Source organism: Physella acuta, unplaced genomic scaffold (genome assembly GCF_028476545.2).
Source record: "Physella acuta isolate Inbredline_101_S28 unplaced genomic scaffold, ASM2847654v3 ptg000489l, whole genome shotgun sequence".
NCBI lineage: Eukaryota > Metazoa > Mollusca > Gastropoda > Physidae > Physella > Physella acuta.
Window position 1 is genome coordinate 456,910 of NW_026732008.1, and position 18,875 is coordinate 475,784.

General features: G+C 34.2%; 1 protein-coding gene across 2 annotated transcripts; it reads right to left on the reverse strand.

Annotated features, from left to right (window-relative positions):
- Positions 1-4,054: 4,054 nt before the first annotated feature.
- LOC131944327 (disintegrin and metalloproteinase domain-containing protein 17-like) lies at positions 4,055-18,323 on the reverse strand. Of its 2 annotated transcripts, none has more exons than XM_059304882.1 (12): positions 18,171-18,323; positions 16,959-17,028; positions 16,015-16,062; positions 14,696-14,822; positions 14,146-14,247; positions 12,901-12,966; positions 11,795-11,877; positions 8,454-8,563; positions 6,663-6,744; positions 6,333-6,421; positions 5,341-5,385; positions 4,055-4,774 (listed from the first exon to the last, which is right to left on the reverse strand). In XM_059304882.1, the coding sequence occupies exons 1-12, from the start codon at positions 18,210-18,212 to the stop codon at positions 4,187-4,189; spliced, it is 1,452 nt and encodes a 483-aa protein (XP_059160865.1). In that variant the 5' UTR covers positions 18,213-18,323; the 3' UTR covers positions 4,055-4,186. The 2 variants fall into 2 exon arrangements, with proteins under 2 accessions (XP_059160865.1, XP_059160866.1); XM_059304883.1 differs by lacking the exon at positions 16,015-16,062 and adding an exon at positions 15,210-15,286 and having other exon boundaries at positions 18,171-18,213.
- Positions 18,324-18,875: the final 552 nt, after the last annotated feature.

Here is an 18,875-nt window from a genome sequence, read left to right on the forward strand (position 1 = left end):
ACAACATTTTGAAGTCTATGTCTCTTCTTCAACCAATCCAGTCAGAGTGTTTTCTGACCATGATCCCCTGAAATTTACCTCTAAGTTAGGACAGACAAATCAAAGAATATTGAGGTGGTGCTTATATTTCCAAAATTTTAATCTGGAAATTTCACACATTAAGGGTAGTGATAATGTTGTGGCTGATTGTTTGTCAAGGATGTAAAATCTTATTGCACACATTAATCATGTGACATGTTTTGTGGTTTATTAAGACCATACACAAGTGTTGTGTTCTCACATGAAAATGAGTGGTATGATTTTTGATTTTTTCAAAATTCCAATCCTGTTGAACATTTTGTTTATTTTCAGGTGAACCTTAATTAAAGGTGGTTTTTGATTCTATGTAATCTTTTATAATAATATGTCTCATGTGACTCAATTGATATTGTAGCTAGTCATTGAAATAAAGGTCTTACCCTGGCGGGTTTACCACTTTTAATATCCTCATGGAAAAATTGTAATACCCTTTTTTGAGGGATTTTGATGTATAATTACTTTTTGAAGGGTTACTTCCCTTTTACCAATTGTAAAAGTTGGAGTTACTTCCCTTTTATGTTCAGGGATATTTTCATCTGGTATTATGATTTTGATTGCCTACATTTGTAAAACACTTTTTTTATTTTCATTGCCAGATTGGTTCCTTATGTATGTTTTTGTGGAACCTATCTGTCACTTCCAAAAAGGGAGGGGATGTGACCTACTTAGGTCGAGTCAGGTTCTATTTTTATGTTGACATTGTATAATACCTTATATGGAGTGATTGTGCAACAACCGGAAAATTTCCACTGACTTATTAAGGGGTCTAAGACATAGAAATTTTCCATTAAGATCTGATTGAATGATTCTAATCAGATGACCATCCCAACCAATGGCTACATGAGTTGAGGATAATCTCCCCTGTTGCAGAAGTCTTTAATTGCCCCGCACACTCGCAACACGAGGCAGTCTACAGGGCGATTTTACCTTGGTCAGGCAGCCGTCCATATTGTCCGGCTATAGACTCTGACCATTTGAACGTGAGAGAACTTAAGTCCTGTGTGTGCCTTGCTTTCTTAAGTTGATTTAGGCTTCTAGTATAATATTACTCGTCGCTGAGTTATTCTAGAAGCTCTAGCAGTGTTGTGTGGCCTATAGTTTTTTAGACAGTGTAGAAATCTGTGATAGTGTTTTTCCTACATTTTGTAAGTTGTGTTTTGATATTTTATACATTAAATATTTTAACTAGTTCAACCTTGTGTTTTGCCACAACTGTGTTCGCTGATTAAAGTTGTATGTAGATTGGATGAGTGTTAATTACAATAGTATCACTAGTTTACCCTAGACATTGAATTCGAGCCCTAGTGTGCCGTTGTGTTAGTGTTCATCCACTTAGGCCGTAAGGCATTTGCATATGACCCCGAAAAAAGAATCCGGGGACGTTCACCGTCTATTTGGCTGATAGATAGGGGACGTTACACAACTGACGACAATAAGAGCAGTTTTTCGTGAAGAATTGAAAACTCACTTCTAGCATACAGTTGTTTTAGAACACCATGTTCCGTTCCTAATTTGTAGAAACCGCCCTCGACGCTCATGACAACTGCAATCACGCTTCGGGGATCACCGTGACCTCTGTCAACATCTGGAAAACGGATGCGTACATTGTCACCCACTTCGCCATCTTTAAATTTTGTATTTGATGTTTTAAGCATCTTAGCACCTTGAGTTTGCAAGCTAGTATGAGCTGCTGATCTGTGTTCCATGATGTCTTGTTTGTTGTGACACAATCTGCAGGTAATGTTCCCTCTGTACCCTTCGTCTGCTTCATTGGGCATTCTACAAATAGCATGGACATCGTTGCCACAGGATCCAAAAGAATGAGCTGCACTACAATGTTTTTCACAAACTATATAGAATCTGTTGGCCACATTATTGTCACGCAACTGGCCTGGGCGTTCCGCCACGGAAGGAGATGTGTTAGCTGAGGATGTCGTTGCATTTATGGCAACCTCCATTTCTTGTTCAATTTTCTCAAGATCTTCCTCAGTAACTATTTTATCGAGAGCCCATATATGGAAACTAACATGAATTTACATTTTTTTCTTTTGACAGCCATCTGCTATGTCTGTCTCATGGTCTGACGGCCCTTTTGATCCATGTCGCCTTGCATATAGAATGCTATACAAACAATAGCTAAACAATACGTTACTCTCAATGAAAACGCACCCAGAATAATGAAAATGCGATCACAACTTAGTTTAGATAGAACATTGGCCAGGTCAGCGGGGCCAGTGCGCGCATTGGCCGGCCAATGTACAAAATACGCTGTCAAGTTTAAGCGCTTCGGACTTTGGCCAGTACGTCCCGGCCAGTGCTCGCATTGGCCGGCCAATGTATGAAATACGATCTTAGTGCTAAGTTCTTCGGGCTTTGGCCAAGAGAGCCGGCCAATGCGCGGATTGGCCGGCCAATCCGCGCTTTGGCCGCATTTCGGGCTTTGACCGTAACATATATATATAGATACATATATATATCCCTATATAAATTAAATGTATATATTCATATATAAATGTTTATACATATATAATAATATACATTTATATTAATTTACATCCATATGCATATATATGTATATATATATATATATATATATATATATATATATATATATATATATATATATATATATATATATATATATATGTATATAAATAATTTGTCCTGTTAAGTCTGGTATTGTTGTCTAGCAGTTACTTTACCTAAACATTAACACTACCATATTTTTTTACCACACCAATCTGTAGGGTTGTAGTCTTATTATGGTGAATACATAGTCATATAAGCTGATCAAGTATTCAGAGGCGTAGCGACCCTTTTCAAATTTTCAATTTGCACCCCCCCTCTCAAACTTTTAATTTACACCCCCCCCCCCCTCAAACTTTCAATTTGCACCCCCCCCCCTACCTCAAAATGAAAAAATGCAGCTAAAATGACATTTTAATTTTGGCGACCCCTAAGGTCGGCGCCCAGGGACATATGTCCCGTCCCCCCCCCCCCCCCCCCCCCACATCGCTAGGCCTCTGCAAGTATTGCAATTTGTATTGATACTACACTGTAAAAGTAACATAATACACAAGAACTCAGACCAAATGAATGTAATGCCTGGTAGTTTGAGTCACTTGGCAAGCTTAATTTAAGAATGAAATTCAGTTTTACGCAAGTATATAAATGTACCCTGTTGAACCTGGTAGTCAATGGGGTAAGTTAAGTGAAGTTTACCTGTTACTGTGACCTTGGCTTATGATGGGATGGTGTGGTCAGCAAATACCAAGTCTTCTTTAATCTCTATAATGTGAATCTAGTACTCATCAGAGCTGGTTGAACTCGGGGACATAATAATATGCCTGGTATCTGAACTTGACACTTTTGGGTTAGCAGTCGTGCGCTCTACTATTCAACCATGCGGTTGTATAATTATTTGACATTAGATACTTCTTCTTAATCCCGTTAGTGCCCAAGATATATGGAGCAGATGAAATAGAGTTCATCTGATTTATATACCTCGGCATATGAAGGGATAGTGTGGTCAGTGCTATGCCGAGCCGCCTTTGTTTCCCTAACATAAGTTAGGTACCCATCAGAGCTGGGTGGACTCAGGGACGGTCTACTGATTTGAACCCGGATTTGAACGCCAGACACTCGGGTCGCCGTCCCTTGTTAAATACTAACAGTTTTATAACTTGAAGTAGGTCCCCTAGCCTGAAATTTAAAGGCTTACATACAATTTTTATACTTTGCAATATTTTAGATATGTCTTTGTCAACCACAGTCAGTTTCAGGCCAGAAATTACATAACAAAAGGCGTAATGTTCGATTTTTAAAAATAAAACCATTTCAGTATAATACTTGTTTTATTTGAAGTAAAAAAAAATAAAAAAAGAAAAGAAATAAAACAAACATGACCATTTAATCACAAAACATTTTTGTTTCTAAATTTTAAAGTTCATTAAAACTAATTTATTTATATCCACAAGTTAACTACATTATCACCAATAATTCCATTACAAATGTAATAAATTCAGTAAAAAAAAAACATTTTTTTTTAGATAAAAAACAACATGGTGTAATAATTTTTCAATGGATTTTAAAAAGTTAAGACAAGTTTTTACATACTGGTCTCATCCTGTTGAGTTTTAAAGGTGTATTTTGTTGTAGTTTTGTGTTCAGGTGGATAATATGTTGTGAGGTCAACAGTCACCACTGATGCAGGTGAGTACACAGGTAAACCTGGTTTAGATACACCTCCGCCAGGTGAAAATAGGGGTGTGGTCACATGGGCAGCTGATGCATGTGTATCTAAAGGTGAGCTAGTAACAGGTACACATGGAGTAGATGAACATAAGGGTGTGGTCTCATTATCAGCTGATACAGGTGAGCTAGCAACAGGTAAACTTGTGCTAGGTGAGTACAGAGCTGCCTCAGCAGCAGTTACATCAGACACAGGTGAGTACACCAATGACCCCATCACAGAGGACTTGGGTTTGTACAGCTTAGGTTGAACATTAGCTGTGGACTTTGGACGTCTCATCTGAACATGCACATTAGCAGTGTTGGTTCTCATGATCAGGCCTTTAGCTGAACCTTGTACGCCAGTGACCAGAGTTTGCGTAGTTCCAATGGGTGTTGAGCGCCGTTTCAAAGACCTTTTGATGGTATAGTTGCTGAGTTGTTTTACAGGAACAATGCTCTTTGTCTGGAATAAAAGTGTTGACATAAAATGGCTTGTGATAGATGAAAAATTCATAAGATCTAATGCTTAGATTTAATTACATGTTAGTGTTAGGTAAATGTTTGACCTCAGAAGGTCGCATACTTTCTTTATGTTAAGTAAATACAATATCATAGCATAATGATTTTTACTGACTCTATTTTAAAATACTCAATTCTTCTTCTTCTTCTTTCTTAATTTTAGTGTTGGACAGGATTCCCCCCAACACAATTAAATATACGTGTCAACTGGTTATGCACCATATAGGCAGTTGACTCAGATTTTTCTGCCTGCTTTTCGTTTTAGATTTGTTTCCATAGCCTTTGTCAAGCCAAGAACAAACTACAAGGCAACAGTTGTTTGATTTTGGAGTCATCTCTCCTAGAAGAGTTGCTGTCCCCAGCTAACGAGCCTCATCATTACAGTAACAGAAGATTTTATAAAAGTTGATGATTAAATTAAAATAAGGCTATTATAAATTGCAAATTTTATGCTCACATAGAATATTTGAAATGATTATGCTGCTTAACTTAAAGGAAAAGAATACTGACCCTGGGAGCACGTAAACTTCTAAACCTCCTAATTTGGCGTTTGTCCTGGATAAAAAAAAAAATAAAAAAAAAAAAAACAATTACATCGGCATACATATATGATAAAATAAATATTTATAAGTCAATTTCATTTCTTAAAGAAAAATATTTAGAATAGAATCATTCTTATTATGTATCAGGGGCATAAAGTTATAAATGCAATGAATGCAGTATGAAGTAAAATATTTGTATTGCTTTTTAACACATGTTTTTACAACCTGCTATGTAAGCATAGACAAACAGCCTACTTTATCAAGCTATCAATAGAGTGTTAAACTTTTTCTCTAACACAATAAGTAATGAATCTGAGAAGTTCTTTATTATCTCTGACCAACTATTTATTCATTCATCTGATTAATAGATCTACAATGACAATTTAAATTAAAATCATTAACGCCATTTATCCACGTTTTTGATGGTTTAACATTAGCGTTAGTGAGTGATCCTTAAGCTCTGTTGTGTTACACATGTTAATGAAAAGTCCCAAAAAAAAAGACCTAAGTATCATTAGTGTATTGTATTTTCAATTCACATTTAACATGATCAAGACAATTTTTATTCAAAAACCTTTCCTGATCATGAAATTTGATTATAAAATTCCAGTTGCATGCATAACAGAAATTCCCCAATTTATACACCCCGCCAGAAAACAAGTAGTTTTGATAATTTAGCCACAAAAAGAATATCTCATCATAGCTAATTCTATATAGTATGGTGTTGCAATGATGCTATGTTACCTCGTATAGCATTATAGAGTTTTACAAACAAAATAATTATAAAAAAAATATTATTTACTTGCTAAAAGACTTAATGAATTGTCTATAAAAAGACAGAAAATGATGGGGAAAAAATGGCAATGAGTTAACAAAAACAAGATTTTGGGGTCAAAGGTAATCCATACTTCAAAGGTTAAAAACTAATTAAAAAAATGCTAGAGATTACTTGGGACTTACAATATAACTGACGGTACAGCTTGCTGGAATCCAAAAAATAAGGGTGATAACTAGCACAAACCCAACTATGTTACTTTTGATTAGTTTTTCTGTGGACAACAAGGAATAGGTAATTAAATGTTTGTAGGATGAGATTTACTAATGACTGTTTAAGGAAAGTTTAATAAAAACATAATTAAAATAACAAATAATTTTTTATTTTTCAAATTTCAAATTGTCATTTTATTAAAGCACACAATACTATTTATAAAAACACTTCCAACTTAAATATTTGTATTGATAAACAAAAGGTTATTTTAGAACTGCTAAAATCCAAATGGAAAGACTTACTGAGTGTGCTAGAGTCCAAATTTTCTATAGCAGAAAACAATCTGTGAATAAGGTCTATGCTGCTCTTCATGCAAACACCAGTCTATAATTACCAATAGAGTAATAAAAAAATAAAAATAAAATTTACTATGTGTAATTAATGGTAATCTCACGATATAGCGTAGGAAATTATCTAGTAAACATTTGTTGAGTTTCGGTATGATTCGTTACTGTAAACAATAGCTTTTTTACTGTTGAAATAAAAATAAAGTCAAGTGCATTAAATTAATGTTTGAACTTAATTTAAAGTTTAATTGACAGAAAAATAGAAACAATTAGTAAATCTAAATATTATTAATAAACTCGAGTGTTATAATTAATGTTTTTTTAAGAAACACAGAAAAATAACTTGCAGAAGATTTGCAACAACCATATCTAGATGTAGTATAAAAGGACGATTAGATTTACTAAAGTTAAAAGTAGTATGAAGAATTAGAACAAATGTTTAGGAGCAGCAATAATTAGCACATACACTTAAAATAATTAGAAATACAAAATAATTAGCAAAACATTATTTAAAATACAACTAAAATCAATCCATGCACATTTTAAAACAATATGTATTAAAAATAATATGGCCGCAAATAAAGTGATGGTTTACAGTACTTCCAGTGGCTTCCGGAATGGCTTGACAGACTACACCATGGTTTTACTATTTTTTACTGCTGTACAATTCCGGAATAATAACCAACGCTATATCGTGATTTTACCTAATTAATTATATAAATAGTAATAAAACCTGCATCATTTTGATTATGAGAAGGAGATATTTTAAGTAACATGTATATTAGCCAACATTTTCATGTAAAAATTGTTAATATTTACTGGTCTTTTTTATACAAATTTTATTACAAATGTGTAGAGTTTGAGCAGCCAGCCTTAATTTGATCATTGAAAATTACAATAGGCTATAAACCAGCTGGGAGGGTACAATATCTTTTACAGCAAAAACTAGAGCCTGGTGGATCATATAGCTTTGTGTAGATACTACATGTTTGCTGAACAAAGGAGACTCAAGTCTTTTATTGCATGGAGATTCAAACAAAGATTTTTTCTAAACCTCTAGGCAGATTTTATAACGGTCTACAAAAATAAAAGAAACTGCCTAGTTTTTTTATTTTAAGTGAAATTTTAAAAACAAGCCTGCCAGCTATTTAGATATAATTGTTTTCTACTTTTCAGTCATTCATAATTTGTGAAAGCAGACGACAGTTTACAGACGTCAATGAAAAGATCAAGGAAAACTTTGCCCCCCCCCTCCCCACCCCTTAGTTTCAAATAGTTTAAAAACTAAATTATCTGACCTGGCTCTACGATTGTAAACAGCTCACCAGACTGGTGAGGGTGGGGGTGGTAGGGATATGGTCGACTGAGAGAGCGAGGGAGGGGGAGGTTCAGCGTGCTTACGTGGTGGTGTCCCGCATGGTCCCTCCATGGAGAGAATTATATATATAGATATATTGAGCAGAGGGTAATCTTTAAAAAATCTCTAAGAGAGTCATAAACAGGTTTAATGGCTAAAAAAACATACATACATATATATATATATATATATATATATATATATATATATATATATATATATATATATATATATATATATATATATATATGCATATATATATATATGTATATATATATATGTATATATATATATATGTATACTAGCACACGTTTAAAATTTACTTGTTACTATCCAAGCTTAAAAAATTAATAAAATGAGGAAAGAATAGAACAAGTTTTTCTCTTCACCTGACAATATCCATAGGAACATGGTCTGCCATCAGTGACAACATCCTTTCCATCACCATAACTTTTACAAACACCATCAGGGGACTGGCAACACCGCAAACATTCGTGACCTTACAAAACATAAGAGTTGAACTTAGGGAACAACGCAAACATTCATGACCTTACAAAACATAAGAGTTGAACTTAGGGAACAACGCAAACATTTGTGACCTTACATAACATAAGAGTTGAACTTAAGGAACAACGCAAACATTCATGACCTTACAAAACATAAGAGTTGAACTTAGGGAACAACACAAACATTCATGACCTTACAAAACATAAGAGTTGAACTTAGGGAACAACGCAAACATTCATGACCTTACAAAACATAAGAGTTGAACTTAGGGAACAACGCAAACATTCGTGACCTTACAAAACATAAGAGTTCAACTTAGGGAACTGACATAATCAAACTCGCTTTTAGTAAGAGAATAGGCACAGAATGAATGGAAAACTATTCAAGGTTAAGGGGTTGCACTCCAGAAAAAAAAAACACTTATTAAATTAACAAGCCTTGTTTATTTATAAGTGTGCCTGTAAGTTAGGGTAATTAAAGGAAAATGTGTGCATAAATCCAGGACTTTTCAGAAAAGCTGGTTGCCATGGCAACATGGCCATCATGAATTATGTTTTTATTTTTTTTATGAATGTCTTATAGCATTCAGTTTTGTTTTTTTAGCAATGTAAAGGCTGAATTCAATAATTTTCTCATAAGTGATAACTATTTCAACACTTATGTAAATTTTATATATTTTTTTTCCTATTCAGGAAAACCGAATTTGTACCAAACTATATTCAGTAAAAAAATTTTTAGCTGTAAGAACAACTAATTAATCAATCATTCCTTAACCCACATCAGGGTCGTTAGGGCACCTCCGTTGTTTTTCCCAATCTATACTACTTCCTGTCTTCTCTCTTCTGGCACAGTACATTGCAAAATTGTTTTGGATAGGCCTTTGGTTAGGTTGCTGTTTGACCTACTTTTTTTATGGTAAAGATGGCTGCCGAAAATGACAATATCGTGATTCCGTTTTTTTAACAATGTTTCATGGTCATTTCAGAAATGGGTACTTAAAATTGTTATTTTCACATATTATTCAACAATACCGGTCTAATTTTAACAATGGACGATTACAAGTTTGATGCGAGCTTGCCAAGTGTACATTTTCTTTTGTCTAATCGCTGAGAATATCGAGCAGAACATAATACAAGTAAGCAAAACTTGAATTGCTGTATTTGATACTGTTCTGAACTTACTGAAAATATATATTAACTATAGAAAATTATAACTTGCTTTCTACTAAACTTATGTCATTAGTGTTTTTAAAATAGGGCAAATCTATGAAACATAACTTGATTGAGACAACAGCAAAGCACACACATTTTGCCCGACGTGTATTTGAATGAGGAGAAATCTAGCAGACGACACATTTCTGCTGAACTGCAGTGAACGGTCAGTCACATAACAAAAACACACCTATAAAACTAACCCACGTATCACTGAAAATCAGCCTTTTAAAAATCTAAACGGGTTTTTCACAAATTATTATCTAGGCTACAGATTAACTAGGTCAAATAAAATTGGTATCAAATAATAGGTAAACAAATGTAGATTTTAATTTTTAAAGGCATCATGAACAATAATGAAGTTTAAAATCATAGGCAACGCCCTAACTTTGGTTCATGTAACAGGCCCTAACCAATCAGTTTCTGTGTTTTAACTATGCTCAGTAGACTCACAAAAGGACCTTCACACTAGTGATCCTTTCACTGACTTGTGTTAATAATCTAAAACTGACCTGGTGTCATACAGGTGCTAATAAGGCAAAACTGACCAGGTGTCATACAGGTGCTAATAAGCTAAAACTGACCTGGTGTCATACAGGTGCTAATAAGGTAAAACTGACCAGGTGTCATACAGGTGCTAATAAGGTAAAACTGACCTGGTGTCATGCAGGTGCTAATAAGGTAAAACTGACCTGGTGTCATACAGGTGCTAATAATCTAAAACTGACCTGGTGTCATACAGGTGTTAATAATCTAAATCTGACCTGGTGTCATACAGGTGCTAATAAGGTAAAACTGACCTGGTGTCATACAGGTGCTAATGAGGTAAAACTGACCAGGTGTCATACAGGTGCTAATAAGGTAAAACTGATCAGGTGTCATACAGGTGCTAATAAGGTAAAACTGACCTGGTGTCATACAGGTGCTAATAAGGTAAAACTGACCTGGTGTCATACAGGTGCTAATAATCTAAAACTGACCTGGTGTCATACAGGTGCTAATAATCTAAAACTGACCTGGTGTCATACAGGTGCTAATAATCTAAAACTGACCTGGTGTCATACAGGTGCTAATAAGGTAAAACTGACCTGGTGTCATACAAGTGCTAATAAGTTAAAACTGATCAGGTGTCATACAGGTGCTAATAAGGTAAAACTGATCAGGTGTCATACAGGTGCTAATAAGGTAAAACTGACCTGGTGTCATACAGGTGCTAATAAGGTAAAACTGACCTGGTGTCATACAGGTGCTAATAAGGTAAAACTGATCAGGTGTCATACAGGTGCTAATAAGGTAAAACTGACCTGGTGTCATACAGGTGCTAATAAGGTAAAACTGACCTGGTGTCATACAGGTGCTAATAATCTAAAACTGACCTGGTGTCATACAGGTGGTCATACAGGTGCTAATAAGGTAAAACTGACCTGGTGTCATACAGGTGCTAATAATCTAAAACTGACCTGGTGTCATACAGGTGCTAATAAGGTAAAACTGACCTGGTGTCATACAAGTGCTAATAAGTTAAAACTGATCAGGTGTCATACAGGTGCTAATAAGGTAAAACTGATCAGGTGTCATACAGGTGCTAATAAGGTAAAACTGACCTGGTGTCATACAGGTGCTAATAAGTTAAAACTGACCAGGTGTCATACAGGTGCTAATAAGGTAAAACTGACCTGGTGTCATACAAGTGCTAATAAGTTAAAACTGATCAGGTGTCATACAGGTGCTAATAAGGTAAAACTGATCAGGTGTCATACAGGTGTTAATAAGGTAAAACTGACCTGGTGTCATACAGGTGCTAATAAGGTAAAACTGACCTGGCGTCATACAGGTGCTAATAAGGTAAAACTTACCTGGTGTCATACAGGTGCTAATAAGGTAAAACTGACCTGGTGTCATACAGGTGGTCATACAGGTGCTAATAAGGTAAAACTGATCAGGTGTCATACAGGTGCTAATAAGGTAAAACTGACCTGGCGTCATACAGGTGCTAATAAGGTAAAACTTACCTGGTGTCATACATCTGCAGGGCTTCAGGTTAATGTGTTGTCTCTCACAGTAGCTTAAACACCTGCCTGCTATACACCTTCCACTGTAAAAAGGGAGAGAATATTTACATGTACTGGACTATTATTACAGGACAAAAAAAGCAAATAACACTCAATATTTTACAACAATTGTATGGCATGGTGAGGAAGTACAGCAAAAGAGATTATAAATTCTTGTTCTCTCTCACTTAAATTCAAGGCTCGTTAGCCAGGGAGAGATAAAAAAATTTTTAAAATAAATAAATTGTTGTGAACGTGATTCCTACTGTTAATAAAAAATATTCACATTTGACTTGAAAACAAAATGCAAGCAGGCAAGTACCAAAATGAGAACTTGTTAACCAACTTACAAGCCCTATTGGCTGCTAACATGAAAGTCTGATACGGTGATAAATTGTGATTTTTACCAAGCTAACATGAAAGTAAAAGAATCATCTTTAGATTTAAAGATACATTGGGCACTTGAAGTAGAGTTCATTTTGACTTCGGCATATAAAGGGAAGGTGTGGTCAGCACTTTGCCCAGCCATCTTTTATTTTCCCTAACGTGGTTAGGTACCCATCAGAAATGGGTGGACTCAGGGACATTCTACTGGCTTGAAGCCGGATTTGAACTTGTGACTTTCGAGTAAGCAGCCTAGCATTATACCGCTTAGGCCTTGCCATCCCTCAATATAAAAGTGATATTGTGATAAATTGTGATTTTGGATTAGTGACCAAATTACTTGTCGGAAATCACCCCACTGTGTTGGGCACATGACTTTTATTAAGACAGTAAAGGTGGATGGGCAGAAAATTAGTCAAACAGCATACAGAAGCAACAAAAACAGGTAAACTCTACATTATCTGCGCTATTAAACATCAGGTCCTAAAAGGTAACACCTGCAGCAATAACTAAATTACTAACTAACCAACCAGGCAAGTGTATGCAAAGAAATTAAAATGCAAACTCTATATTATCTGCGCTGCTAACCATCAGGTCCTAAAAAGTAACACCTGCAGCTTAACTAAATTACTAACTAACCAACCAGGCAAGTATATGCAAAGAAATTAAACTATTGTACTCACTCATCTAAACAATGGGTTACATTGTCAGCAATTGGCGGTGATGGCGGACACTCAAGGCTGCGTCCACTGATCACCAGTTAAGGAAATCACTAAACACATAGCATGTAATAAAAAAATATATTAACACTCTCAAAATGACAGAAACATTCAGCACTCTAAAATGTATTATGTTTATGTATTTGGTGTTCAGCATTCTAGGCATTTGTAGAAATTCTGAAATTAAACAGATGAGATACATTGCATAATAAGATAAAGTTAGAACTTTTTTCTATAGGCAAACACCTTGTTCTGAAAATGTAAACTTCCTAGTGCTATCTGATAAAAACTGTGAAGTGTCATGTGATAATATTCCCAAAAAGGCTATATAATCAAACTACAATTTGCCCTACATTTAATTAAAAATTTTGCTGTGTTTAATTGCACATTTCCCTGTGTTAAATTAGAATTAGCCCTGCGTGAAAATTACAAATTGCCCTGCATTAAATTACAAATTGTGCTGCGTTAACTTACAAATAGCCCCATATTAAATTATAAATTGTGCTGTGCTCATTTACAAATAGCCCCTTACTAAATTACAAATTGTGCTGCATTAACTTACAAATAGCCCCATATTATATTACAAATTGCTGTTGTTAAATTACAAACTGCGCTGTGTTAAATTACAAATTGCCCTGCGCTAAATTACAAATTGCCATGGGTTGAATTAAAAATTGCACAGTGTCAAATTAGAAATTACTGAGTTAAATTACAAATTTTCTGTGTTAAATACAATTTGCGCTGTGTTAGATTACAAATTACGATGTGTTAAATTACAAATTGCCTGCGTTAAATTAGAAATTGCCCTGAGCTAAATTACAAATTGCTTTGCGTTAAATTAGAAATTGCCCTGCATTAATTTACAATTTGTTTTGTGTTAAATTACAAATTGTTCCGTATTAAATTACTAAAGCCCTGCATTAAACTACAAATTGCTCTGCATTAAATTACAAATTGCCCTGCGCTAAATTACAATTTGAGCTGCATTAAATTACTGATTGACCCATATTAAATTACAAATTGCTCTGCGTTAAATTACAAATTGCCCTGCATTAAATTACAAATTGCCCCGGGGTAAATAAGACTTGCCATGAGATAAAAAATTACCAAACCCATTGTATTATAAAATGACCAAGTACTCAAATAAAAAAAATAACCCCTAAGTGCCCTATGTTTAAATATTCTGCTAAGATCATGAGAAAAGGATACTCGCAGTAAGCTGCCTGTGAACACAGGTCATCGTTGATTGGCCGACACTTCAAGCCTTTGGTTGCCATAGTGCAGTTAGTACAACAGTCGGAGTTGCTCCGGCTGGTGAAGAGATTAGTGCTATTTACATCAATATCTGCTTATTATATGGGGTGCCACGGCCTAGTGGTAGAAAGCTAGACTGCTAACTCAAAAGTCTCGAGTTGGAATCCGGGTTCAAGTAAGTATAAAGTCCCTGAGTCCAACGGGCTCTGATGGGTACCTAACTTACTTGAAGGAAACAAAGACAGCTTGGCATAGTGGTGAAAACACTATCCTTTCATAAGCTGTGGTCTCTGAAGCAGATTAACTCTACTGCATCTACCCCATGTGTTGGGCACAAACGAGAAATGATGATGATGATTAATACAATTACCACATTTTTATGAACATATTTAACTAATTCTGATATAACATTTAAACAACATCCTTAGTATCATACACTAATGAAAAGTGTAATTAAGGTAATGAACATAGCACCAGACTAAAGCTAGGAATGTTGGTCACTCACCTGCAGGTTGCATTTCCCAGAAACCTACAGGTTGATGAGCAGCAGGGATCAACCAGTCCGCCACTATCACATTCTTCTGGTTCATCTAGAACTCCATTTCCACACATAGGGGCCATCACTCTGTATTCTTAGAGCACAGAGTTACAAATAAGAAATCTATGTCAAAAGTAATGCACCAAAATTCATCAGCCCATAAAAATAAATGCATACGACTTTGCAAATCAACAGATATATTTTTAAAGGTTTATCCATCATTTTATGAATTCAGAAATTAAGTTATATGACTTTAGAAAATAAGTTATATTGTTAAACTTTAAAAAATAACAGTTATAATTTTAAATGTATTTTTTTACATTGAAAAAAAATTCGTAAAAAATTAACATATATAATTGCATTGTCTATTTTAACTATAAAATAGTTTTAAAAATGGAATACCTAAAAATCAGATTAGTAAGTTATTAAAGTAGGATAATGTTTTTAAAAATAAATAAATAAAATCTGATGGAAGCCAAACCTGGGCACTTGTGTGGTCCCTACTGAAGATTACATCAAAACCATAAAGAAAATCCTGGCAAGGTGAGTGGTTACATCCTTCATGAGAAAAAAAACAGGAGAAATCTCATGCTTAAAGCTTATATGTTTTGATGTGATAAGTTTAGCAAATCATTAAAATAAAGCAGCAACATATACAAAGGGTGAAATAGTTTTTTATTATACAACAACCAATGTATTGTGATGCTAGTGTGAATATTATTGTACATAGGCCTACACCTTGTGTTTATGGTTCCAATTTATTCAAGACCAGGGATGCTATAAAAGTTAGGAACATATCTGTAGATGTCTGCTTTAGTTATGGGAGAAATATGAACATGCAGATAAATCAGGCATATATGATGTGAAATAACTAGTTATATAAAGAAAGTCAAGCTATATAGAAATGTACTTTTAACAAATAAGACTAAGTGTACATTTCGAACAGAGAAATTTTAAAATATTTTTTCTTGGAATTATTTACATTAAGTTTATAATAATTGATAATCAAAGCAGAAGACAATTATAAAAATTAAACTTTAGTCCTTTTTTAATAGTTAAAAATAGTTTTAATATTTTAAAAAATGTAAAAAAAAATTTTATTGTTAATTATTAGTAAAATACTGCATCATGCAACAAGAAAAATTCTGCATGTAGGCACCTATGGGTCTACACAACATGCTAATAAACATGCTTTTCTCCGCCTATGATCCAAACCTCAAAGCTTCATAACTACTGCATTGAATTATCTTCTCTATAATGTTTAGTGAGTTTAAAGCTATACTCACTATGTAAATTTTCATCTATTTCTATAGTAAAGTTGATATTGTAACGCTCTGGATAAATGGGGTGGTAAAAAAAACATCAGTGAATTAGTGACATGTTTAAAATATAGCTTCAGACAGGCTACATTTATGTTTTAACTAATAAGTTACAATTTCTAAAGTAATCTATTTCATATTATACTAAAGTTAATCTGTTTTGAGATTATAAGATTAAAGGGCTTGTGCTGTGTATAGCAATCTTGGCTTTCTCCAACTTAGGTTAGATACCTAAAAGGGCTGGATAGACTCACAAATTCCTAGCAGTTCCGTGTAAGAACCAAACTAAAGAGTTTAGAATTAACAAGTGCACATCTATTTTAAAACACTGACAGAAGCCAAAGAGATGCAACCAGTTTCGCTATAATAGTTTCATATTGTATTCAGTTCAAATTACCTTTAAACCAAACTCATCTATTTTAAAACTTTGACTGAAGTCAAAGAGGCTACCAGTTTAGCTATAATAGTTTCATATTTAATTCAGCTACAATCACAAATCATCTTTAATGCAAGCTCATCTATTTTAAAATACTGACAGAACATTGACAGAAGTCAAAGAGATGCTACCAGTTTTGCTATAATAGTTTCATATTTTATACAGTGTAAATTACCTTAGAGCAAGTTTATCTATTTTTAAACATTGAAAGTTTCAAGTCAAGAGATGCAACCAGTTTATCTAAAATAGTTTCATACATTATGCGGTTGAAATAACCTTAGAGCAAGTTCATCTATTTTTAAACATTGAAAGTTTTAAGTCAAGAGATGCAACTAGTTTATCTATAATAGTTTCATATTTTATTCAGTAGAAATTATCTTTAAACCAAACTCATCTATTTTAAAACACTGACAGAAGTAAAGAGGTGCTACCAGTTTATCTATAATAGTTTAATAGTTTATTCAGCTGAAATTACCTTTAAAGCAATATTCTGATCTGGTCTGTAGAACAGCACTGATGGATCGTTTACTACACGGGGAAAATAACTGTGGACAATCAACATTAGTCAAGGTAGTGAAACAGTAAACAATTAAAAAAACGCGTTCAGTTCAGCATTAACATTAACAAAGGACATCAAATCAAGAGACAAGATCAGTCAAAACTTAAAAAATGCAAACAGATAAAACAAATGCAGGTTAACATTAATATATGGCTTCCCCAGAACCAGGGTGAACTAACTCATTATTTTTATATTCTACAAGATTTTTTTATACACCATTTTGTTCTAGATTTAAAAAGGTATCAAGTTAAAAAAAAAAAATTCATGACAATATCTCTTACTATTATAAAAATACCATTCTAGTTCACCCAGTACTTAATATTAAAATGTTACAGATTACAAAACTTAAAAGCCTGATTATGAACATTTTAGAAAATCTGAGTTAGATCAGTCTGGTTCTGTGGAAGCGCTATAATAAAATGACATTAAACAGAGTGTCAATAAATCACTTCTCCAGAACCAGAGTGTTCTAACTTGTTGTTTTTTTTCAATTTTATTTTCAGATTTATCCTCGTTATGTTCTACAACCACCATCTCCTCATGGCTAAACAAAAGTGTGGCCATATCTCTCACGGGAACAGGGCATCCCCCCCCCCTCGCGGACATTGACTCCAAGTCAATTACCCCACTCCCAGTAGGACATTACCCCTCCTGACACGGTTAGAGCTAGGGTTAGGGTTAGGTTTAGGACTAGGACTAAGGTTAGGGTTAGGATTAGTGTTAGGCTTAAACCAATGTCTAGTGTTGGTTTTGTGTTAAGTTTTATGCTAAGGTGAATGCTTAGGTTTTGGTCTTTTTCTTAAGGTTAGAATTAAAGTAGTATATAGGTATAGATTTCTAGTTAGAGTTAGGATTTTAACTTGAAAGGGGGGGGGGGGGTAATTGACAGGGTGGTAATTGCTCGGGGGGTGGGAATGTCCGGGGGGGGGGGGGGGGTAATGTCCTGTAGCCATCTCTTACCATAATTACACAATACTTAGGCTACATTTCAAGAAGTGCTCAGTATAGAAGTTTTTTAAAAAATGTTCATGATAAGACTTTGATGTTTAGCTTTCATTAACATTGAGTTACAGGGAAGCAATATGTTCAAAATTTTAAGGTGCGGTCAGATCAACAATATTGTCTTACAAAATTATTCCTGTCGTCCCCTTCTAGAGAAAAGCTGTGCATCAAATACCAGCCATTTTTTAAAGGCCCTGGTGAACACTCAGGGGTCACAGGGTCATGTTCAGCCCCCCAGTTGTGTCCTGTGGGGCAGAAAGGTCACAAGACTTAATTATAAGGTCACATGACTTAACACTAAGGTCACATGACTCAACTATAAGGTCACATGACTATATAAGTTCACATGAGTTAACTATAAGGTCATGTGACTTAACTATAGGGTCAAATGACTTAACTATAAGGTCACATGACTTAACACTAAGGTCACATGACTTAACACTAAGGTCATATGACTTAACTATAAGGTCTAATGACTTAACAATAAACTGAATGAATGTATGTTTAAAATGTGCCTACATATATTCTAAAACTTAATGACTAAATTAGTGAGATCAACTATTTCTTAACATTGCTTTTCTTTAATGATGTTTTGTTTCTTTATAATTGGTAATTGTAAAATTAGGAATTATTTCTTCATAAGAAACATGTGGAACATCCCCACTCCAGTTAAAGTAAAGTTAAATAAGAATCACTTACCTATCTCTGAACACCAGAAACGATCATGAAATGAAATGTTTTAAAAAAACATTTTACATTTGTAAAATAATCTAGTATTTACTTAAAAGTGATATGATCATCTTTTTAAAAGGTTAACAAAATCAGATATAA